The sequence below is a fragment of the Carassius auratus genome, unplaced genomic scaffold, assembly GCF_003368295.1.
Source record: "Carassius auratus strain Wakin unplaced genomic scaffold, ASM336829v1 scaf_tig00214327, whole genome shotgun sequence".
Lineage (NCBI taxonomy): Eukaryota > Metazoa > Chordata > Actinopteri > Cypriniformes > Cyprinidae > Carassius > Carassius auratus.
The window spans coordinates 905,454-931,948 of record NW_020527617.1 but is presented as its reverse complement, the minus strand read 5'-3'; the positions used below and the strand labels follow the sequence as shown (position 1 = coordinate 931,948).

At 39.1% G+C, this 26,495-nt stretch overlaps 1 protein-coding gene and 1 pseudogene across 2 annotated transcripts in view; one reads left to right on the top strand and one right to left on the bottom strand.

Moving 5' to 3' along the window:
- LOC113091827 (ataxin-1-like) overlaps positions 1-9,823 on the top strand; it is an 82,504-nt gene extending 72,681 nt beyond the window's left edge. For both annotated transcript variants that reach the window (XM_026257466.1, XM_026257467.1), the window contains 2 exons: positions 5,557-7,655; positions 8,522-9,823. In XM_026257466.1, the coding sequence (XP_026113251.1) occupies positions 5,871-7,655; positions 8,522-9,082 (2,346 nt within the window). In that variant the 5' untranslated portion in view covers positions 5,557-5,870 and the 3' untranslated portion in view covers positions 9,083-9,823. The remainder of the gene's footprint in view (positions 1-5,556; positions 7,656-8,521) is intronic.
- Positions 9,824-17,655: 7,832 nt separating this feature from the next.
- On the bottom strand, positions 17,656-21,119 carry LOC113091861 (GMP reductase 1-like; annotated as a pseudogene).
- Between the last annotated feature and the right edge of the window lie 5,376 nt (positions 21,120-26,495).

Below are 26,495 nucleotides of genomic sequence, written 5' to 3'. Positions count from 1 at the left end.
TTAAGAATTAATGATTGAACTGTGAAGGTTCATAAGATAAGGTCGGAAACACTATTTAGTTTCTCTCTTTCTGTGTCTTGTCAGTGTGATTCGTGTTCTTTATGAGTATCTCTGGACTTGAAAGTGCAAGTCATTCAGCTGCACCTTTTCATGTGGTTACAAAGCTCTCTCTCTCCTGAGAGTGTTCCATTTCTTCTTTCCTTTCGTCGTTTCTACTTTACAAACTGTCTCCTTTTCACTCGCTCTATCCATTTCTGTGCAGTTCATTGTAGAGAAGGGGCAGTGGGACTGATTGTAAAGGCAGGGACAGTTAGTGAGTTTCTGCCCACCTTTTAAAGAGATAGTACCTCAAAAAAGTGTGGAAGGGGCTACAGTACAGTAATGTTGTGTCTAGAGAGCTGCTTGTCTACACAGCATTTTAGATGCATTCTAAACCATGTAATTTGTACTTTTGTAATTTTCAGATTTTAGGTAAAAGTGTAATTATAAAAGTTCATTAATATACACATTTATTTAAAGAAATATATATTTTCAGTTATGTCTCTTATAGTTTATAGTTTATATAGTCTAGTCATATATCTCTTATAATATATTCATATACATCTATAAGTCTGGACCAAAAAAACAGTAACTGAGATTTATATATTATCTGAAAACTAAATAAATAAGCTTTCCATTGATGTATGGTTTGTTAGGATACAATATTTGTCAGAGATACAACTATTAGAAAATCTGGAATCTGAGGGTGCAAAATAAAAAAATAAAAAACAAACAGAAATGCCTTTAAAGTTGTCCAAATGAAGTTCTTAGTAATGCATATTACTAAGCAAAAAATACTTTTTGATATATTAACAGTAGGAAATTTACAAGATATCTTCATGGAACATGATCTTTACTTAATATCCTAATGATTTTTGGCATAAAAAAAAATCTATAGATTTGACTTATTTGACAATTTTTGTTTGGCTATTGCTAAAAATATACCCAGCGACTTAAGACTGGATTTGTAGTCCAGGGTCTCACACACACACATATATTAGTTTCTCAATTAATGATGAAAGGAGGTGATAAAAACAACAATTACAAGAATAATGAACAGTTATGTTTAAAGTCATTTTAAAGGCATTTTAAATTAATGCGGTCAGTTGTGTGCATTACTCATAGTCTTTAATTCTTGTCAATAATGCTGTGGTTATATTGTCTTAAACCTTGTCATCCTCATGGTCATCTCCCATTGAACCACTAATGCGGTCTGGATGACATGTATTGTTGCGGTGCATCATTGCGGTTTGCGTGGGGTTTTATGGAGCAAAATGCATTTGGAGAGCCCAAGCTTTTCCTCATTCATGTCTGTGTTAGAGTCACAGTGAATGTCTTTGATAAATGACTCTGATTTGTCCCTGCTGTTCTCCTTGGCTCTGGGGCCCCGGGGCCGTGATTCATACTGTTGCCAGGGCTGATGGAGGACAATAAGTTTAGGTTTTCAGGTCATCTGATACTGTTCCTAGTGCGCTCAGCAAGATCCAGCTGACAAGGCTTTTATACTGCTCTCATCTCACTACGCTCTTAGTTTACTGTGCTGAAGCAGTGTGTGTGTGTGTGTGTGTGTGTGTGTGTGTGTGTGCTAATGAGTATTTGAATGAGCCTCTGTGCTGGTCTTCTGTTGCTATGTGCTTGCCGTATTAAAAGCATGTGTGTGTAGGTGTAGCATAGTGTTCTCACTAATGTAGGTCAGTAGATTGCTTGCTCCCTCCCTGCTCTGTGTGTGTGTGTGTGTGTATGTGTGAGTGTGTATGTGTGTGTGTGTTGGGTTTAATCCTGAGGGATAAGCAGGGAGGGCTGAGAGGACCCAACTGTGAAAGATTAGGACTTGGCTTTCCCCGGGATACCACAGCAACACACTGAGTGAGTTTGTGAGTAAGTGTGTGTGTGTGTGTGTGTACATTAAAATACCAGCCATTGGCATCAGTGTCATTAATCCTAAGTGGCTCCTGCAGTATCAACATTCATTAAAGAATAGTGTAAACTGCAGTCAGTGGTGTAAACTCTCTCTCATACTGTGGGTTTCTCTCTCTTTTACTCTGCTGTCCTTGAAATATAATGGCTCCGTGCCTTCGCAGTATGTACTAAATAGGGATGAGTCATAGAGGTTGCTACCAATAATCATTATCTGTCAATTTTATGGAGTGAGTTGTACATTTGTTTTGTTTTTTTATCCCTCTGAAACATCATCCTTAGTGTTGGTACTGGACAGTGTTACATCAGAAAAAAAAAAGATGTGATTTATACACTATATGAATTCATATTTAGTTGTTTTTGGATTCATTTATTTAATTTTAGCTATATTTTAGCCATGTTTTCTTTTATTGAATGGGTAATTCAATAAAAGAAGGCTGTTCGCTTAAGTAGTCTTGAGGTGACAAATTCATTTTTAGAGTTATTAATTTTCCAAATTAATATGTGATGAAAAACAATAGTTACTAATTATAAGGTTGTTTGAAACATCTCAGATTTGTACACTATATTATATCTATCATCATTATTTAATTTATTTTATTTATTTATAGAATTTGGCTCAATTTTTTTTTTTTTTTTTTTTTTTGCCAACAAGGCTTTATCTGTGACCTCATAGGATTGTTTTTTTTTTTTTTTGGAAAAGATGCTGCTTCTGTTCTGTCCATAGAAACAAAGGGCTATATTGAATTCAAATAACTGACTTCTCAGTGGCTGATTAAGTGCGTTGTCCAAGAATGCATGTGTGCAGCATCAGTACATTCTTGGAAATACTACATGTGCCATGGTGGCATTGTCCTTTTATCTGTATTTTCTTAATAATAACAGTAAAAACAACCATAAATTGTACTGAGGTGTTTAAACAAGTAAATAATCAAGTATAATTTAACCACAGGGAATTTCCTTGATACCTGTAGTAATTAAACAAGAAAAATCTGCCCAATTTGTAGTTCTCTCCATGTCTTCCCCCCCACACCCCAGTTTCCTAAACTCATTTGATGTGCTGAATTCTGCATACTGTGTTGTTGGGAAGTACGCAAATTCAGATGCAGAGGGTGTCTTTGGGTGTGCTTTGATTCATGTGAAGCATATATCGTATGCTCTTATATGTAGAGATTAAATCGAGATGCAGATCGTACATCAAACTGGGAACAAAGAACCACTGATTATCATTTAAATAATTTTTCAAAAATAATCCGATCATAAAGGATTTATTTCACTGCAGACATTCAAGGACCTGGAAGAGACCAGTTCAGATCTCTAGAATTGCCTTTAGAGTAAGTTATAATACCATCTGTATAATACTGTCATCTACCATGCATGATTACCTAATTCATTAATTTAAATGATTATGATAATTGGGTTATTAACATGCTTGATTACCCTTGTCTGATGCAAATTATAGTGAAGGAAAAAGACTTAAGAGAGGTTGGGGGTGGTACAAAGAGAGATGAAATGATAAATGAGCCAAAGGGAAGAAATGAGCGAGTAATGGATGGGGACATGAAATGTAAGAAAAAAGAAAAAGAAAAAAAGAGGCAGGAAACACTGATTGAGAGAGTGCTGAGAATAGACACCCTGCTCAATGTCAGTAGCTGTCAATCAATAGTGTTCAGCTGTTGCGTAACCTTTCTATACTACTTTGACTTAAGAGCAAACTGAGAGGACATGCTCCTGCTGTTTGTAATCAGCTGAGGGCTGTTGTGTCTGCTTTAAGTGATGACATGACCACTGTGAACCTAAACATAACCTTTGAACATAAAAAGACAATCAGTATTGTATGGTTACTTATTGTGTCTAATTTTAAAGCCTTGTCTGATGATATGAAGCCTGACAGGCACACTATAGAGATAGAGTAATGGTATGAGATGGTAATACCATGGTACTTTGGTATCAATATCATAGTTCTGAATGATTACCATATTCATATAGTCCACAAAGTTAATTCCCTGGTTCTTTAATGATACAAATTTCAACATAGTATTGCCATATCCACACAATAGTGTTACCATGGTGTAAGTGCAAAATACCGTGGTGAAGTGATGTTATCACATGGGAATACCATGGTATATGGTTACTCATGATTTTATTATCTGATACCTGGTACTCCAAGGTACGTCAAAGAACTGTCACTACATGTCCAGAAGATATGGTTATATTAGGGCACTTTAATATATATATATACACAGTGGCTTAAAGGGTGGGTGCCTCTTACAGCAAAATCCGTCTGTTCTTTTATAGCAATGCGACACTTGTTAAATCATGAGGGCCTGTTTATCATGCAAAACCACCCTCCCACTAGTGCTGGACAACAGACGCAGCTGAATGGGTTCAATCAATAGAGCTCAGGGAGAAATGTCAAACAAGCCATAACACTGCACAGCATCACTGTTTCGTCACGTGTCTCCCCATACACTCTGGAGTAGGAGGTAGAGGAAAATGAGACACTGGCTTCCTGCTTTGATGGAGAGCTTTTAAAGTCAACATTTACATTTACATTTAATCATTTAGCAGACGCTTTTATCCAAAGCGACTTACAAATGAGAACAATAGAAGCAATCCGATCAATAAGAGATCAACAATAGTATACGAGTGCCATGACAAATCTCAGTTAGTCTAGTACAGAACACATAGCCAGGTTGTTTTTCATTTTGTTGTTTTTTTTTTTAAAATAAGAATATGAAAGACAATAAAAGAAAAGTGCTGGTATTAGTTGGTTAAGTGCTGGTGAAAAAGATGAGTCTTTAGATCTTTTTTGAAAATGAGTAAAGACTCGAACTGTTCGAATTGAGATTGGGAGTTCATTCCACCAACATCAAATCGAAATAGACAGTTGTACCTTCCTAATACACATATGCACAATTCATTAGTACAGTGGTTCCAAAGTAAAGTAAACGTCTTGGTACACAATGTAACTACAGGAGAGTCAAGTTTTAAATAGTAAAAATATGAAAACTCTTGAGTGAGATGCATATGGTCTAATCAGCTTCAATGATATATGCTAAGCTGCAACTAAAAGGGCTACCTCCAGACCTGGAGATCGGCTGAATGGATTAAAAAACAGTAAGACACAACTGTTTACAACTCTAAGGAGTTAGAAAATGAGCCTGTTTTCAAAAATAGTGGAGTGTTCCTTTAAGCCTTGTGTACTGCAGTACTTAGTCCATTTAAGTCTAACTTTATTATGCCATACAAACACACTTTGTTTTCACATTGTAGTAGATGAGCTTCCAGTCTAATTTGTGATTGTGTGTTTCATAATGGTGAATGTGTTACTGGCTTCAAATAAGTCCTGAGTGCAGAGTGCTGGTTCATTATTAATGATGCTCACAATGTGTGTTCAATCTCGCCCTACAGGGGGTCAACTTACATATTCCAAACACAAGACACTGATGCCCACTCAAATGTACAGTGATATTTTACAAAGCTATTGAATGCACTTAACTAGCCTTTCACTCTGAAGTGTCAGAGTTTATATGACTTTCTTCCACTGAGCTGTTTCCAAAACAGAAATAACCTTAATGACGCATGTTTATTTTTCAGGTTGTTCCTGCAGTCCTGGAGACTCGCTCTCAGAGGGAAATGATTCCGCATGAATTGCATGGACCGCTCTCCCACAGCAGGTGTGACTTCCATTGCTTAAGACTGAAATCTGTGTCCATCCGACCTTAGGCACAGGACACATCCCCTCACACCACCACTCTCCTCTCTACCCCATCCCCATCCTCGCTCTGAGCCAGTCAGTGGGACAGCACACTCTGTTAGCAGTACAAACAGAGACCAAGAGGGAGAGGAAAAGAGCCAAAAAAGACGGGGAAGAAACATACAGAAAGAGTAGTACAAGATTCTCAGACACCATGAAGTCAAACCAGGAGCGGAGCAATGAATGCCTGCCCCCAAAGAAGCGTGAAATCCCAGCAAGCACTCTGCCCTCAGAGGAGAGGCCCATGGTGATGGCGCCTGCCAATGAGAGCCAGCGTTCAGGGAACCTGGCCTGGCTTGCCAGTTTGGCAAGCGGACATGACAGAGGGCGGCAGCACACCAGCACCTCCTCAGAGCTCGATGGGCCTCAATACAAACCATTGTTAGCCACAGCGGAGAGCAACCATCCTTCATCCACGTACTTAACCAGATCTCCCACTGCAGTGACCACCATATCTGCAGTGTACACATCACCCCTCTCTCAGCATGCTGGCACCATCCAGTACACACCCCTGGCTCCTAATCTTCACTTCATCAGCTCTCCGTACTCTACACCATATGCTGGCTACATCTCACCTCTTGTTCCCCCTTTGGCTGCCACCACTACCACACAACGTGACGCTTATGCCAGTACCTCCAGTTCTCTAACATCCAAAATTGACCAGCACCACCAATTGGGCCGTCCTACTGGCCTGGTCACAACTGACAACACCTCTTTGTCCCACTCCACACAATACGTCCAAATTGCTGGTTCTCCTCTAAGCATATCTCCTCGGACTGCTCCGTCACCCCATGCTCACTTGCCTCTACACTTACACCCTCACCACACGCTCCCCATCAGTGGCCACTCGCCAGTCTTAGTTCAGTACACAGATGGACCTTTACCCAAGAGAGAGGAGACAAGGCCCAGGGAGGTGCTGAACGGTGAGTTAGAGAAGGACAGACGCTTTGGTCCATCTCCCGAATCTAGTGTAGGGAAACAGGGCAGCACTGCCAAAGGATGTTCCTCTACTCAACAGCACCAGATCCACCAGCAGCTGAGCCAACATCACTATGAGGCTCGGCATGTGGTGCTCCCTGCCGAATATGTGCAGGACAGTGCTACCATGCGGACCTCGTTGGTGCTGGTACCCAACAGTCATAGCTCCGGTGGTACACCTGACAAGATGCCTCCCCCAACATCCCACTCTGAGAAAGGAGGGATTTGTGCAGGCAAACCCATGTCCCGTAATTCCTCCTCCTCTGCCTCCCTTCAATTTCCTCCTCCCCCTCCACCTGTGGACAGTCTGAAGGGGGCGTCTACCACAGTGTCTCCCCATGCAGTCATCCAGACCACACATAACACCACAGAGTCACTCTCCCTGGGCCTCCCCTCCACCAATTTCTACTCTACCCAGCAGCCCATCATTGGTTACATTGCTGGCACAGGACACCAGCAGCCTCTCAGCTACCACACCAGCCTATCTCAGCACCTGGTCATACCTGGAACTCAACCAGTCATCATCCCAGTGAGTGGAACTGAAGCTACTGCTACATCGACTACACCACACTTGCCTGCAGCACTACCCCATACTTTCGTCACCTCAACAGCCCCAAAAGTAGAGACTTTTGAGGCTACATCCCCATACCCTCACCCTGCCACAACTGTGTTTCAAGCCCAGTTGCATCTGCCTGTGGTTCCGGCCCCTGCTGGCTTGCTGACGACTCCACCGCCACCCTCAGCCCCTTCACTGCCCCCTTACTTCACCAAGGGCTCCATCATCCAGTTGGCAAATGGAGAATTGAAGAGGGTGGAGGACCTGAAAACAGAGGATTTTATTCAGAGTGCTGAGATCAGCAATGAATTGAAGATTGACTCCAGCACTGTAGAGCGCATTGACAGCAGTCATACACCTAACTTTGCTATTATACAGTTTGCTGTAGGAGAGCATCGCTCACAGGTGGGATAATATGTTTTTGCTTCACTCTTGATGTAGAATGTTTAATGAAATATCTTGTACAGTGCTGATTGTTTCATGACACTTGTAGTATGAGTAATTTTCGTAAGTATGTACAGTATATACTGCATAATTTCATAGTGTTTATTATTGGCTATATACAGTGTATATTTTAAGGTACATTAGAATCAAAGTTATAGTCAGTTAAATCCTGCTATCTAAAAAGGATTTCAGTGGAAGTAACTTGGCAAATTTTGTCCTTTAATGGTAGTTGGATAATATACAAATGGAATCCAAAGATTTCAATGCTCATTGGCAAAAAAAGTAATAATATTAAATCTTTGCACCTTTTACAAATGCCTAGGGATCTTTCTTTACTTTGTTACAGCTTTCATGCATTTTTAGCATCAGTTTGAATAACCATATGGTAGTCATTTCTATATTTTTAAAAGCTGTGAGGGTGTGAATGTCCTCCTATATGAACTCCACCTGCACTCAATCAGTGTAACTAGATGTGGGGTAAATTGGCAGCTGAAATAATCTCCCTGTTCCATAATCCTTCCCCTGGCTGTCCCTATGGCATCTTTGTTTAGTTTGTGTGGGATTCACTGGCAGAATTGAGTCATTCCTTATTTCTGCTCCCTTCTGTTGTACTGTGTGTGGGCTGTATGAAAAATCTGTTTCATTTGTCTGGGAGTTGAGATGGGGCCACCCACTCGAAAGCAGCTCTAAAGTCTGTCAGTTTGAGAGTCGCTGATTAACAGATGCTATTTAGCAAAGGCATTCATTCATATCACCAGGCATTTGTGCATGACTTCTACTGTATATTTTTAATGACCTCTCCTTTTGCCTTCCTTTTTCTCTCGCAGGTCAGTGTAGAGGTGTTAGTAGAGTATCCTTTCTTCGTGTTCGGACAGGGCTGGTCGTCATGTTGTCCAGAACGGACATCCCATCTGCTCGAGTTGCCATGCACCAAGCTTTCAGTAGGTGATGTCTGCATCTCCCTCACCCTGAAGAACCTGAGGAATGGCTCAATCAAAAAGAGCCAGGGGCAAGTTTTGGATGTGCCTACCCTCGGTCCACCCCTTAAATCACCCAAAGCACTCTCCAGTGGCGTGCGAGGGGGTGTTCGGCACACAGAACAGGAAAATGGACTTGGGCAGTGTGGAGATCAGGGAGGAGGAGGCAGTCAAGGCAACAGAGAGAATGGAGAACTGAGGTTTGGCGAAAGAGACACCTGCAAAGCACCAACGGTCACTGAATCAGAGTCCAGCAGCAAGCCCACAGGCCGCAAAAGGAGGTGGTCGGCCCCTGAGGGCCGCAAAGTAGAGAATCCTGAAGGAGAGCCTCCTTTAACGTTCCCCAAGCCTTCTTTCATCCCTCAGGAGGTTAAAATCAGTATCGAAGGCAGATCAAATATTGGAAAGTGAATGCAGATTGGACTGTCATATTGTAAAAGCAAAGTTTGCCTTCAGAATGTTTTAGGTTCTTTTTTTCTGGATTATTTTACCTAAAGGCTAAATTTACTCCGTATGCACATTATCACTTCTAATATTGATGCATTCAATATTACACAAGCAATTGGTGCAATTCATTTGATTGGTCAAATTCAGGGCAGATGTGGTTCAAGGTGGAAAGGTAGTGAGATACAGGAAGGCTTCAGTATATACAATCAGTCACAACTAACATCTCTATTCTCTTACCTCTTACATCCTCACCTTTTTTTTTTTTAGCATAGACAAACCTGGTTTATCTACACCTAGTGGCAATGTTAATGGTGGCAGAACGGAAATCACTCCTCCACTGGTTGCAGGAGCTTACATGATGTCAGCCATCTAGTTTAACTGTGACTAAAAAAAGACTATCCAAATCAGTTCTAACAATGTAGAGCAGTATCATCAGCGCAGTTAGACTAGCTTAGATCATATTAACATTTATTGAAATGGAAGATGATGTTTCCAAATACTATGGTACAGGCCAAGAGAGATGATGTCATTGAGCTAAGCCAGTTGCTCCTCAGAAAGATGAAACTATCATTTAAAGCAGGGAAAGATGGACGAGTCTATTTTTATATATCCAACTGTCTAACCTTTTATTTGATTATTTTTGTAGTTTTGCATGTTTTAATTTTCCATCTCACTTTTCATACCATACATGACAGGTAGTTTTATTTTTTTGTTTATATCACTTTTTCTGGTATTTTTGTTTTGTTTTTTTGTTTGTTTTGATGAATGTGCAAACCTTGCAATCAGGGGTCATGCTTTTTTTTTATATACATAGATGGGTTCTTGTCTGTGTGTGTGTGTGTGTGTGTGTGTGTGTGTATATATATATATATATATATATATATATATATATATATATATATATATATATATATGCATGGATGTATCTTGATGCATACAAACACAATGGATTGTGCAGTCTCACCTGTTTTTTTGTTCAAACAAGAGAAAGTTGTTTTTTTTTTTCTAAAAGAAAGAGAGCGAAAGTTGTCTGAGAAGGATGAGATAAGTGTTGTCCTGAAGCACTTACCTAACACACCTGTCAAGCCCACTAGCTGATAGTAATTTAAATCAAATGAGTCAAATTATTATTATATAAATTATTACTATCATTTTTTATTATTGCTACTACTATTTTCTGTTGATCTTTCAACATGAACACAGTACTGTTTCATGAATTGGATGTTGTGTGGCACTCTGTGGTATGGTGATTGCTCACAAGGGTCACTGTGAAGGGATGAATGTAACAAGTGATAAAAGAGAAAACAATGAGATCTAAGAGGACTGCTTTAAAATAAGCACTTTTTCATTGTGTATGATGGGCTTAGCCTTCTCAAGTAAACCGAAAGCTTGAGTAAAGATAGGCACAAGAGGCCATGGCCCAGTAACAACTGCCATTTAATTCATTTAAAGCAAAAAGAGTCGTATGAAAGTGGGGATGCAGGTAGAATTAAGTACAGAGACTGTTTATATATTTAAGAGATATATGAGAGACAAAGTGAAAGTGAGAAACTCTGGCTATAGATATCTTCTGAGGATCGAAGGGTGTCATATACCTGTTTGTTAGCAATGTATGTGGTCGTGCACGCATGCAAGTCTGTGTGCTGTTGCGCACAGGCTTAAACACACATAAACTTGTGCACGGTTACGGTAATTTCAATCATGTTGAATTATGTCATGTATTTTTTGTACATTAACATGTATAGAACTGCATATGTTATATCTATCCTACTGTATGAGAGCGCAAGACTACATGAGCACGTTTTTAGTCCCGTCCCCCAAGACACTGACTCATCGAACGTATGTTAAAAGCAGTCATGTAGTAATTTCAGTGATCTGTAGTATATTTGTGAGCATGCGTGAGTGTTAGTGTGCGTGCGTGCAAATGTATGTGTATGTGTGTGTGTGTGTGTGTGTGTGTGTGTATACATACCACACATATTATAAATAGATATTTAAGTTCTACTTAAGAGAATATTGCAATTTGCACATTTGGAGAGATAGTAACATGATTTATTTTGTTTTCTGTCAGCACAGGACAGGGCCGAAAACCCAATTTTTATTGAAATGTAGCAGTTTCTTGACAAGTTTGCCTGGTTAGCAGGTCTGTTGGGTTCATTTTCGTTAGGAAAATCAGGAAGTCCCTTTTCAGGGGGTTTAAATCACACACAAAGACATAAAAGTAGGATTGTGCATGGTGCTGTGTCAAGGTGTTCGCTTCATAGGGGTGGATGAAGTCATAGCCTGTAGCCTGCATACTTGTTGAGTCCTTTCAGTGGCCACCCTCAAGTTAGCTTGGGTAGATGAAGATCTGGCAGGAGGATGGGTGGTAGTACAGAATAAAAAATGCATGGATGGACGGATGGATTTAATGAGTGGTGGAGGGTTGGTGGGTGAGTGCACCCCATATACAATTTGAAAATGCTTTATTTTTTTATAATAAAACAGGGTTTCTCAGATCAACACCACAACTGTGCATTTTTTCTTTTTTTCCATTTGACATGACGTCTCTGTCCCCTCAAAGTGTGCATGTTTGAGTTTCACTTGGAATGCTTGCGTGGATGTGTCCGCTTAAACCAATCAAACTTGATATTTTTATTGTGTTCAACATTTATTTTGGGCCAAAAGGTAGAAATAAGATGTGATGTTGTTTGTCCATTGAACCACCCCAACAACACGACTGTCAATGGCGAATCAATCTCGCATTTGTTTTGTTTCTCTGATCTTTCGCTGTCGTCCTTCTCTTCATGTAATGATCAGTGTTTCCGACGTCGCTCATTGCTTCTATCATTTTAAGAAAATTGTCTGCCTCCTTCTGGTTGCACAGTGCGGTTCCACGTACACACAAGAAGCATTCCGAACAACGGCACGTAGCAATAACCCTTAGTCTCTAGTGCTGAACCAAAAAATATATATATACAGAACCGGACATCAACGCCAGACCTCCTGTTCAACCTCAGCAAGCCATTTTTATCCTCTTTAGGTTGATTTTCAGTTTGCACAGCCAGCCCTCAGTAACTTCAGGGAGAAATACAAATTCATATGCAGTGACAGAGTCTGTCCCCTTCTAGCCATCTTAACCTGTAATCAATAGTGACCTCCAGATGCTCTTCAGGTGCCCATACAGAACCAGTACGCCTCTCTCAGAGTATGTTTACCCAACCGCAACCGCTAGCTACCTTCTTTTGCCTGGCATGTACATGCAACCTCTTTCTCACCCGGCACACCCACTATAGTTCATGAACGTTGTTTTCTTTTCTCTCTTTTTATCTGTCTCTCTCTCTTATTCATAGCCATATAACCTTGACAGTATTTGGGATGGAGTTTCATATTGACTAGCTTGTTGAAAGGACAGTAGTTTTTTAATTTTAAGGGGGAAGAGTGATTTATAACTGTTGACTCATACATTTTTTTGCTAACACTCACCTATGAAATCTATTAAAGTCAATGTAAATTGACATTTCAACCCATTTTACTTCCATGATGTGGTGTATTTCATAGTTGAAAAAGGATATTCAATCAAGAAAAGTGGGCTTTTCAGTCTGCTAAAATAATACTTAAATACGTAATTGATAAATGTCAAGACAAGTAAATATGTTCTTTTCGATGTTTTACCAACATCAGAGTACCATCCACTGATGAATCACTCAAAATAAGATCTAGAATGAGCATTGAGGAAGTAAATAAGGTCGATATTGATTCACACTGACTTTAAGGGTCACTTGTTATGTACCAGGAGACAAACAAGTTTAAATGTTTAATTTCAGGTATGTTTTTTTCCCCTTGCATTTGGACTTCAAGACCAATGACTATGTCACTGACTTCTTCTCAAATATTGAAGAACAAGTCCAACTGCAGATGAATTAAACATGCTTGACGTGCGATGACCTGAATGAATGAAACATCACAGATGTTCTGTGCCGTCTCATTTGATGGTCATCACAAACAAAGAGAATAAAAGATGCACATGGTACAGCTGGCGGTGTATTGTGCTGATAATGATAGTCTCTTTTGACTTCCAGTGCTAAGAGATGAGAAAAATAAGAGAACAGCAGAAGTGGCAGCCACTATTTTGACACCTAATTTTGTTTTTGTTTTTTGCATCAATGTCATTTAAAAACCTAAACCCCACTGATGATTTTCTAAAGTCTTCTTCTGTTTAAGTTCGACATGTTACACTCGTAACAGTCCGTGCCATCTGTATGTAGCACTGTTTCTGTGGTTTCCACCCATATACCTTCTCCCTTAAATTGTATTGTTTGTTTAAAACCATCTGTAGCCAGTGGGTTTTATGACTTTATTTTGCTGTTTGTGAGTAAATACGGCAAGTATTGTGTTTTCACTTTGTAGTGAACCCCTGATCTATCATTTTTGCACATTTTTTTCTTTTTTTCATTCTCTTTGGCAGAGGGGGGAGTTTTCCTGTCACTGACTTTATGACAACATCATTTGCGTTTCTGTTAAAGGTCAAAATCTTTCCTTGGGCTTACTCAGGGATGAGAAATAGGTGTGAATGTGTGTGTTGAGGAGGTTGTGTGACCTTTGAAAGGTTTGTGTACATGTAAAGAGATAAATATATATATGTATATATATATTCTTGTGTGTTAAACTGCTGTAACCAGAAGCAGTCATTTCATTGGCCCTGTGCTTTGGTTTCCCACAATGTCTCTACACCATATGAGGCCTTCCTAACATACTCTGTGTGTCTCTGTGTAACCGTCTGTATCGGTCTGTTTGTCCGCATCACAAGCTGTCTGTCCGTCTGCCTGTTGTCCCTCTGACGTCACAAGCCCAGATCCTCACACATGCAAGATTCTGAAAAAAGACTGAGAAATGATTCATCGACCTCATCAAAGTGGGGACCACTTTTATAGAAACAAATGAAAACAAAATGCACATTTTTTTTTTTTGTTCTTTATAAAATAGATAGACTTGATAATACTGTTTCAGCACTTTCTAATCCCGAGGAAAATAGGGTGAGAGGTTGGTGTCATCTCAGTTTCTCCCCTCTAATACGAATTCCCTCCGTCTCGGCCCGTTCCTGGGTCCAACGGGCTGAGACGACGAGGACAGAGAGTCGAAATGAAGTTGGAATGGTCCTCTAGGAACCTGAGATGACTTTACTTTTTGTTGTACTGATGTGTGCTCGAACACCGTCGTTCGGTTTTATTTGTTTTCTTTTCATGTTGGTTCTATATTTGACCTTGCTTCATGTACTTTGGACTTTGTACTTTGGCTTCGGTCTCCTCTGTAGCACTCTTTTATCATGGTTGGAGACGAGAGAAAGTGTTTAAATGAATGTTTTTAAGAGTTTTCGAGCGGCTCTGTGACAGCTCGCGCTCTCATAAGAGGAGCACCGCTGACAATTTCCTTGTTTTTATTTTCATTTCTCTGGCACAAATGTCAAAAAAAAAAGACAAATGTTGGATTGCGAGTTTCAGCAGTTTGAAAAATAAATCAAAAGATTTTCTTTTCTTTTATTGTGGCTTATTGGGAAAAAAATCTATGTATATGTTTTTAGTTTTCTTTTCTTTGAAATCAGTTGTAAAATCAGTCAGGATTTCTCTGTTTAACTTGACTGTTGTTTGACATCTTGTCAACTGTCCAAACCGCTGGATTAATAACCTCAGGATGAGAATCTTCTTGCAGGCCCACATTATGGTTTTGTTTCACCCTAACTAACTGATGTATGGTTTGCTTGATATGGGTATTGTAACTAGTCTTATTGTTAATTCTATAGTTAATATATGAGCATTCAGCTATACCAGTGCTGGATAGTGAAAACAGTGCACACTCCTTAAAAAAAGGAGACCGGCCCTCATCTTTTACATCGTTTCGTGAGCCGGTAAACTGACAAACACTTCCTCAGAGAGCGGTAAAGCCGGGCGCAGGAAAGAGACTAATACAACCATCCTCTGATGTATCCTGAGGAGTATTTGTCACTGTTGGGTTGAACTGGACACTCAACCCTGGTTAACATCTGAGAACTAAACGCCAGGGACGTACTGACCATCACAGGCCTGAACCGACTCGTGTACAGATGCTGTTTTCACATACCCGTTGTCACCTTCACGCATAGCAATCGACAGCCTCGTAACGTGTGTATTTATCCTTCAGAATTTGTACTACACTCTTGAGATAACATATCTTCAAGTATCTTCAAGGAAAAAATGTCATTTTGTAAATCTGGATTTATTGCCAATGAATGCTTAATAAGATGTCTCTGTAAAACTGTACTCTGTAAAATCTTTTTAGGCCTAATTTTAACATGTCCGTAATTTCCGAGTATGTTTTGTGTAAAATTGGATTCTGAATAAACATTGAAGGTAGTTTCTCAGCACTTGGAATAATCGGCCCGAGATTTTAAAGCTGAGGTCAGATACACAAACTATTAGCCGGAGGTGAATAACACTATGTACTCCATGTCAGGTGAACGGCGTTTGGTTATCATTAAATGTGCACGCATGTCCAGCCTCTTTTTTTTTCTTTTTCCCTTTTGAGATTGAAATGTTAAGATGTGTTTTGTGATAAACAGGAAGCCATTGGTCATTCCTCAGGAAGGAGAGGGTTCAGATATTGCAGTATTACCCCAGGCTTGCTGGACTATAGAGGTGTCGCAGGTCTTGTCATAAAGAGATTTGAAGTCTTCCATTGGAAGGGAAATGGAAGCTGTTTCTAGTTTCTTTTTTCACTTGCCATTGGGCAGAAAGATCCACGTTAATAAAACCTCCGGACTGGACCTTTACCTACTGTTAGAAAACAATGACTCAGTAGAGACAGGTTGCCATATTGTTAGTGTTGTTGTTTTCTCCATTGCTTCAGTGCTGTGAATTTACTGAACCTACAGTATAGTGTGTAAGACACCACGCAGAAATGTTTAGCGAGACTGTTAAAGAAAAATTGAATGTTGCATCCTGTCCTGAGGTTCTATTTTCTTGGAATTGTATCGGAGAGTCTGGGCAGTAGCAAGAGATGGTTGTTGGGAGAGGAAGTAGTGTTTTGCACCTTATTTAGTAAAGAAAACTAGATTAAAAAAATATAAATCCATAGGTAGGAAATCATTGTGAAAGGCCAATTTATTTATTTTTCTTTTGGTTCATTTTATTTCCAAATGCGTGCATACTATGTAAGTTGTGCAAAAATATTGTACTTGCACTAGCTTTTTTTAAAAAGAAAACTAATATAAAAAACATTTGAATTGAAATTCTATTTTCTAATTGTGGTGTGTCTATTTGTAGGATACACTCACGTGGTTTCTTGGATTTTTTTGGTCCCTTTCTTTGATGGTGCTTGCCGGTTTTCTAGTTAGAACTTATTTCATTATTCTGAAAAACAAAAACAATATTTGATTCAGGTTGTGAACAAATTTGTTTAAAAAAGAAATTGTCTGTATACCAGTACAAGTTTATTGTTGCAGTATACACGTACTAATAAAAATGACAGTGCCAATTGCAAACTGCACCCTTTTTTGGAGTTTTTGATTTGTGAGAATGGGATTTTAAAGGTGCTTTTTTTTTTCAGATACAGTGGGCATATTTCACAGACAGACATGAAGCTATACTTGCAAAAAATTGCACACCGAGGTATTCCACAGGCTTCTTTGGCTCTATTGCACCTAGTCAATGGAGTGTGGGTGTTGGCGGAGGAGGCGGCCTTGAGTATTCACTTCTGTTCCGGACTGGATCATTCATTTGAAGAAGTGTAGATCATGGAAGACATTGAGATCTTATCAGACACAATCAAACCCAGACAGCAACATAGTGTTGGCCCAGATCCGGCCCACATCTGGCCCGCATGAAATCCATGTGGGCCAGATGTGGGCCAGACCTGGGCCGAAACTGCTTGCTCTCTGGGAAACCCACACCTGACTGTTGGAAACAGTTATGACCAATACAATAAGTCAGACCGATGACTTTGTGTCTACCATTTAGTTTGAACCACATTACATAGTCTTAAAAGAAGGTAAGCCTGAATATACACATTTAATGAAAAAAAAAACACTATCATGTTTGAGCCAGTGAGATATGCTTGGGTTCCTAACAAAGTGCAACAGTCGAGTTCCGGGAGTAAAAATTCTATTAATTTTTAACAATTCATTAAGTAAGACAAGACCTACTGTGAGCTATGAGGAAGTTAGAAGGTGTCACCCTGTATTATTTCAACTTATTTTTTTAAAATGATTGCACTCAACAATAATTGCATTCACTCTCATGAAGCCATGCCGATCAGTCTCCCTATGCTTTGAAACTAAAATAATTGTATGCAGAATATGCATTTATACAATAAACATAAAGTGTTGTTTCTGTATTATACTTATTGGTTTAATTTCAATTGCATTTGCAGTGCTTTATGGCATTGTTGTTCTTTCCTCAGTAAACCATTCTCAGGCTTGTACTACTGACTTTTAAATACTTTTTTTTTTTTTTTTGCTTCAGATCAAAGTTTGTAATGTTGCAATTGTCCTCGTAGCTAGTTGGTTTGGATCATGTTTATAACTCTTTAACAAAGAGTTTTTAAAAAATCCTTATGTGAAAAATGAATGGTAAAAATACTTTGGGAACCAAGGCCGTTCTCTCGTTTCATACAAACTCAAGTGGCGCCATCTTGTTTTTCAGTAATCATCTAGTAAAAAAAAAAAAATACCTAAGAGGACATCAGTATTTCTATTACCAGAGTGTATAGGCTGATAGTTTTGTTTGCTGTAATGGACAGTTTTTCTTAGTATAATATACAATCACATATAGTCAGTCAGTCATCATTGTAAAATAACATATTTGATCACATAATTGGCAAAAAAAGAGAAGATATTTAAGGCATAAAACAACAACATTTCTTGTTCAGATGTTTATTCCTCCATATGTAATGTTTTACTCGTACATAAAGTATTTTCTACATCATCTAAACTGCACAAGTCATGTTGAAGAAATGAGGTGCAGTAGTTTTCACATTCCTCTGGTCTGATATGACATCCCACCACACCCTCTGTACAATCACAAAGGAAGCAGGCCAGCAGAAATTGTTCACAACAGTACAAATTGCACCACTCGCTGCTCAAATCAACTCAAAGTTACAACACACATGGGACTAGATCTTAATGTGGCAGAGAATTTTCTCTACTGGTGTGTAAATTCTCCACCAACATGCATTTCTTTCTCTCAAACCGTCATGCTGATCGTTACACTCTAGGGAGAGAATGGGTTGCAGCTTCAAAGAATGAATTCGCCCCAGTATTGTACTGTCAAGAGATTTGATGTTTCTTATTCAACCTCTGCATCATACAGATGCAGACCCACTACTTACTTTAGAGAACTTGAAATGAATAAAACTGAGCATGCTGCAACATAATTGGTTTTCCAAGGCAATGTATTGGGGTTCAGCAAGGTTCCTGAGCAAAACAATATCTATGGTTCTGTCTTTAAGAGTGTAAGAGTTACAGAATGAATAAGATACTGTAGATTCATGAATCTAATGAGCACAGAAAACTGTAAAAAAAAAAAAAAAAAAAGCCAGAGGAAAATATGTTTATGAATGCATCTGCCGTTTAAAGGGACAGTGCATCCAAATTCACAGAACAAAGACAATGATCTTTTTCAGCTCAACTATCCTTTAACTGGTGAATTTGTATTTGTGAGTGTACGTTTTTAGTGTGCACAACTAAGTGAACATTTGGCTAGACTGCTGTGTGACTCTGATGAAGGTTGTCCTGCGGCTCAGTTCTTTGAGTTTGGCAGCTCCATTATATGTGCAGGTGGACCACAGGCCGCCCAAAATGTCCCTTATAGTGTTCTCCACGTCACCTTTGTAGGGCACCTGGGCAGTCCTGCCCTCTGATGCCCTAAAATCACACAAACAGATAAGATGCCCTGTAATATCAATTATTTTTGTAGCAAATGCACTTAAACCCCAAAATGTATAGCTTTAATATGCCCTATAAATGTATGAAAACATCCTCACCTGTACTCCGCTACTCCTCCAACATAATTCTTCATGGCAGTGTCTGAACTCATCCCATAAAACAGCTTCAACGTTTTGCCATCTTTCTCAATGATTTCACCAGCACATTGATCATTTCCTGCCAACATTCCCCCCAACATGACAAAATCTGCCCCAGCACCTAACGTAAAATTCATTATTAGATACATTAATGCTTTATAGTTGGACAACAATATAACAAGCATACTGTATAATAGCAATTTTTTTAAATAATGGTACAAGAACAGTAAAATTGTGTTTTATTGTTTAGAAAAAAACAAGAACTTAATTCACCAAAAGCTTTAGCAACATCATCAGAGCAAGTGCAGCCTCCGTCCCAGAAGACAAAAAAATTAAATCACTGCAACACTCTATTCTAAGAAATAAGTCTGGTTAGATGTTAAAGAAGCCTTTTAGTCTTTCTGAGGAGGCAAGCAAAACTGAAAAGATAGGGAAACTGTGGCACTGAGTTGAGGATGCTGCTCTCTTGTGGTAGTGTGACACCACTGTCTTAAGCACTGCATTACAGCATGGTAACATGCTAACAGTGATAGCTATTTAAAGAGCCTCACAGAGATGATGTGTCCCTTCAGTCCATGGGCCGAGTCAGCACACTCGATAACAGCTCTCAGCTGAGGATATCCCACAACGGTCTTAATGCGTGTGGTGCATACAGAACCTGAAGATCACAGTGTTTTCAAATCACCGTGCTCCAGAATAAGTAATATGTAATTTCATTTAAAAGATGATTGTGTACTATGAATATGTATTACAGTGTTGGGAATTCTAATGTGATATCTGGCCCAATGCCCACTTTAATGATATCAGAATGAGCTCCTCCACCATCTCCCCCGTCACCACATTTCCTGCCTAAATCATCAAGATATGTTATATGATACTTTTTACTTAAAAAAACACAAAATAAATGAATATTTTTTGTCTAATTGACATGACATTTGTTATGTTACATTTGGGCAAAAAATCTCACCATGATGGTGTGCTTTGGAAGCCTTTCCTGAACCCTTTTTACAAACTCCACAAAGTGTTCAGAGTAGCCATTGGCCACGTCCAGGCAGATGTACTGGATGAGAGGAATGGCCTCCAGGATGCTGCACAGTTTCTCCAGATTCGCCGCTCCACTGCCCGAGCTGGCCGCCACATGCTGAGGATGAGAGGAAAGATGGCTTCTGTGATTCACCACATTAAAATTATGAATTCGCTATCTAGAAAGCTTTTGTATGCTTGATATAACTCTAGTTGCATTGCCTAATTTGCTGTCATTCTGTTATGATAAAAAACACTGGTCATATATACATATGATGCCTGACATCTAAAAGATTTTCAACCATATAAAAAAACAAATATAAAAAAACTTAAGTGACATTATTAGATACTATAGGAGTACAGAGTTTTTAAGTGTTACAATCACCCCTATCAAATGCGTATTAGTCTGTTGAAAGGCTATTACAGACTAATGTATAATATATTCGGTGTGACACTTGCTCAGGTGTTGCTCGGGCTGGTTGCTGCTATGGCATTGCTAAGGTGTTGGATAATTGCTGGGTGGGATGCTAGGACTAGCTGGGATGTTTTATCTGCTATGGCAGATTTAGTGTTAGAACTCCGATGCTATGGCATTGGTAGTAGGCAGTTGCTAGAGTGTTTATTTTGGTTTGATGTTGATGTAGTTTCTAGATGGACTGCTTAATTAAACAGCTTTTGATCAAGCAAGGCAAGAAAGTCATTTTTGCCCTTTCACCTCAAAGCAATCTGGATGACTGGCTGCAAAAGTCTTCCACTCCTCCAGGGAGCAGTGTTTCTGGATGGCTGTGAAGAGAGTGTGCTGAAAGACAGAGCAGAGAGACGTCTGAGAGGGCAGTGAGTGTCTGGCACTGAGACAGACAGAAATATAAGAGCCTCTGGTCTTCCGTGTCAAGCCAAGGTAACAAAACTCCATCAGTGATAGATATGGAGAAAAAAAATTAAAGTAAAAAAACCTTAGGAGATACCAGGCTCAGTCAGGGCCCAGTTCTTCTCTGGACAGATGAAACTAGCATGGTGTGGTTTAATTTCAGGCAGCAACACAAGTCAGATGGACTTAGCAGAGGACTCGTCTGGTTTTTGTGGTCTTGTGCCGATGGGCGACGAGATCTTCACAGGGGATCGGTCTCTGCTAATATTCAGAGCTGCAGTGGTCGTCTCTAGGTGGTGATCCACCATCTGGACTGAATACAGAGGGCTATCACAGCTGTGCTGATATTCAGCCATATCGCACTGATACTCATATGATATTGCTCATACTTAGCATATACACACACACATAGACGCGTGCACAGAAAGATGGCTCTTTTATGTCAGCTGTCTAATACACAAGGTTATGTCAAAAACACAAAGTTCACAAACACAGTTGGTTATGTTCATAAATGTAAACAGCCGCATGTGTATCAGTATCTTGAATCTGTGAAACAATGTCTCTTGGACATAGCAACTATACACACATAACTCAATCAGGCCTCACCCCCTTTTATTTATTTGCTTATGCCTTGGGTGGTAATTATTTAAATTAAGGATACTGCAACTTTTTAGAATATATATATAAACAAAAACCAAACCAACCCTAAATATTTGAATGCTATTATATACAATGTATATGTAATCAGATTATGACCAAATTCTGATTTATATCACCATCCACAGCTGACATAGTGTGATGGGCTTAAGTTAATTTGTGCTGAATCATTTATAGGTTTGTCAGAGAAAAAAACTATTGCAACCTGATATCCACAGACATTATCTCTTACTCATGTACAGACACTCAGGTTCTCAGAATTACTTTGCAGCAGTTACTGGAACTGGAAATGACTGAGGTCACATCAGTCACACTACACTGCCCTATGAAAACCCATCCTGCTGCTATTTTACTGCCGTTGAGCCGTGTAAAATATAAATAAAATGATTATAAATGGAAAACATGGATTTTGAAATGAGCTGTTCAGCTATAATACTGGAAACTTAACTGTCTAAGTGAATAATAAAATAATTACAGGTGTACAAACCATATCATCACAGTGCAGCAAAGGTGTTTATGTCTGGAAGAAGGTATTCCATTTGTGCAGATGATCATGTAAGTGTATGTTTTGTTCCCATTATGAGTTGTGGGGCGGACCAAGTGTGACCAAGATCAACACCACAGTGAAATTTCTTCTGATATGTAGACAGGCCTATTTTTAAACATGCTTTCAAAGCACAAGCTCTCAGGTTGCTTTTCCTTAGCCTGATCAGTCAACCCTGAAAACCGCTGGGTTTGTTTCAAGACACATCAACACCAGGAAATAAAGAGAAGCCATTACATACTGGAGTCTGTTGATCAAGCCTGATTAACTGTTACTGGTTGAAGCTTAAACATGGGCCCCATAAATCCAGCTCTGTCAAAAAGACTTCAAGGTCATCCTGATTTTTACTTTCATTCTTTGCCATTCACAGACACATACAGCTCCCTTGGTACTCATTTTAAGTTAATCATTCAGGTATAACAAAATAAGGCCAATGACAGATTTCTTATATTAGAGACAGCAAGCAAGATGTTCTTACCTCAGACCTGCTTTTCAGACTACTCCTCTTTGGTCTGAAGAGGACATCTTTGAAGTCCAGTTTGAGGTCAGCATCCACCGGGGGCATAGTGACAGGCCTGAGAGCGGATGAGAATCTCCTCCTGAGCCGGGCTGGTCCAGATCTCCAGGCACCAAACCCGAACCGGCAGAAAAAGAGTGTATTTATAGTGTAGAAAGGTCCGTCACTACCCAGGCCCCCATGGCTTTATTTGGTGTGGCCTGTATGCTCTCTCCTTCCCTCTCTCTCTCTTCTCTCTACACCCCCTCCGCTTGCATTCAGTCTGGAGTGGCAACAGCAACAGTAGCAGTGATAAAAGCTGTCTGACACATATAAACACACACACATAAAAGCACAGAGCCTGCAGCTCAGCTCAGCACTGCAGTATGTGCACAGAGCTCCTGCTGTCCAGTTGGGGTTTTGCTCCAAATCAATGAGTAACCTCATGGGAAATGAGAGGGAGGGACATGACGATACAGTGTTATACTTACCCTTCCCTTTTTAATGTTGTCTAAAACAGTGTAGTAAATTAAGGCTCAAAGGGGAAATATATATATATATATATATATATATATATATATATATATATATATATATATATATATATATATACAGTATTGTTCAAAATAATAGCAGTACAATGTGACTAACCAGAATAATCAAGGTTTTTCGTATATTTTTTTATTGCTACGTGGCAAACAAGTTACCAGTAGGTTCAGTAGATTCTCAGAAAACAAATGAGACCCAGCATTCATGATATGCACGCTCTTAAGGCTGTGCAATTGGGCAATTAGTTGAATTAGTTGAAAGGGGTGTGTTCAAAAAAATAGCATTGTGGCATTCAATGACTGAGGTCATCAATTTTGTGAAGAAACAGGTGTGAATCAGGTGGCCCCTATTTAAGGATGAAGCCAACACTTGTTGAACATGCATTTGAAAGCTGAGGAAAATGGGTCGTTCAAGACATTGTTCAGAAGAACAGCGTACTTTGATTAAAAAGTTGATTAGAGAGGGGAAAACCTATAAAGAGGTGCAAAAAATGATAGGCTGTTCAGCTAAAATGATTTCCAATGCCTTAAAATGGAGAGCAAAACCAGAGAGACGTGGAAGAAAACGGAAGACAACCATCAAAATGGATAGAAGAATAACCAGAATGGCAAAGGCTCAGCCAATGATCACCTCCAGGATGATCAAAGACAGTCTGGAGTTACCTGTAAGTACTGTGACAGTTAGAAGACGTCTGTGTGAAGCTAATCTATTTTCAAGAATCCCCCGCAAAGTCCCTCTGTTAAAAAAAAGGCATGTGCAGAAGAGGTTACAATTTGCCAAAGAACACATCAACTGGCCTAAAGAGAAATGGAGGAACATTTTGTGGACTGATGAGAGTAAAATTTTTCTTTTTGGGTCCAAGGGCCACAGGCAGTTTGTGAGATGACCCCCAAACTCTGAATTCAAGCCACAGTACACAGTGAAGACAGTGAAGCATGGAGGTGCAAGCATCATGATATGGGCATGTTTCTCCTACTATGGTGTTGGGCCTATTTATCGCATACCAGGGATCATGGATCAGTTTGCATATGTTAAAATACTTGAAGAGGTCATGTTGCCCTATGCTGAAGAGGACATGCCCTTGAAATGGTTGTTTCAACAAGACAATGACCCAAAACACACTAGTAAACGGTCTTGGTTCCAAACCAACAAAATTAATGTTATGGAGTGGCCAGCCCAATCTCCAGACCTTAATCCAATTGAGAACTTGTGGGGTGATATCAAAAATGCTGTTTCTGAAGCAAAACCAAGAAATGTGAATGAATTGTGGAATGTTGTTAAAGAATCATGGAGTGGAATAACAGCTGAGAGGTGCCACAAGTTGGTTGACTCCATGCCACACAGATGTCAAGCAGTTTTAAAAAAACTGTGGTCATACAACTAAATATTAGTTTAGTGATTCACAGGATTGCTAAATCCCAGAAAAAAAAAATGTTTGTACAAAATTGTTTTGAGTTTGTACAGTCAAAGGTAGACACTGCTATTTTTTTGAACACACCCCTTTCAACTAATTGCCCAATTGCACAGCCTTAAGAGCGTGCATATCATGAATGCTGGGTCTTGTTTGTTTTCTGACAATCTACTGAACCTACTGGTAACTTGTTTGCCACGTAGCAATAAAAAATATACTAAAAACCTTGATTATTCTGGTTAGTCACATTGTACTGCTATTATTTTGAACAATACTGTATATATATATATATATATATATATATATATATATATATATATATATATAATTACAGTTAATTATGATTAATTAAATTTCTTTATATGAGCTGCCAGTAGGAACTGTAGCAGAATAAAAATGGCCATCAACTAATCTGTTTGTCCAGCATACATTAAGAGTAATTTCATATCAACTCTAAGAAAGGATATTTTCGTGGCCACAGAAAATACTTTCATACACTATTAATGCATCAGAGCATGTACTGTAGCTTGGATCAAAATCGTAAGGGACATTGATTTGCAAGGCAGAATTAGAAACTAGTCTAACAGACAAACATACATTCACGCATACATACAAAAGGAGAGCAAAGTGGATGAATGAAGCCATTAGAGAAACCAGAGAATGCAGTTATGGAAAGAGTCAGTTAACCACCTGAGAAAAACCATCAGCGCAGTTTAAGAACGGGGTCTATAGCTTATACTAAACTTCTGTTTCGTTTAGTTAAATGTACGATACTCGCATTGCCTTGGCCTGGAACGAGCGTCGGGATGCAAGTCTTGATGGTTTGGAGTTATGATCACCTTATGCCAGGGTTTGAAGAGTAATGAATTCCAAAGATGTTCTGATTAAATGGTGATTGGGAGTTTCTTCCCAGTGGGAAGTGAAAAAGAGCTAAGAGAGACATCAGCTGCGATCCATTTGATCTTTGGTAAATGGAAAGTCAAGGCAGAAGGTAGGCACATGCTTACAAAGAACTAGTTAATTATAGACCAATCTCGAATCTCCCTTTTCTGTCCAAGATACTAGAAAAGGTAGTATCCTCACAATTATATTCCTTCTTAGAAAAAAATAGTATCTGTGAGTATTTCCAGTCAGGATTTAGACCGTATCATAGTACTGAGACTGATCTTCTTAGAGTTAAAATTACATGCTCTTATCATCTGATCGTGGTTGTATCTATTAGTACTATGGATTGACCACAACATTCTTTTGCATAGACTACAACACTTTGTTGGCATTAATGGAAGTGCATTAGCATGGTTTAAATTGTACTTATATGACCGCCATCAATTCATAGCAGTGAATGAAGAGGTATCATATCGATCACAAGTGCAGTATGGAGTACCTCAAGGCTCAGTACTAGGGTCGTTACTCTTCACGCTTTATATGTTACCCTTGGGAGATATTATCAGGAAAATGGTGTTAGCTTTCACTGTTATGCTGATGATACTTGGCTCTATATTTCTTCTTGGCCCGGCAAAACATACAAATTTGAAAAACTAATGGAATGCATACAAAAAAAGAGTCGATATAAAAATCTGGATGACGAGAAATTTCTTACTTCTAAATTCTGAAAAAAACAGAGGTGTTAATTATAGGGCCTAAAAACTCTGCTTGTAATAACTTAGAACGCTGTCTAAGACTTGATGGCTGCTCTATCAATTCTTCATCATCAGTTAGGAACCTATGTGTGCTATTTGATAACAATCTTTCCTTAGAAAGCCACATTTCTAGCATTTGTAAAACTGCATTTTTCCA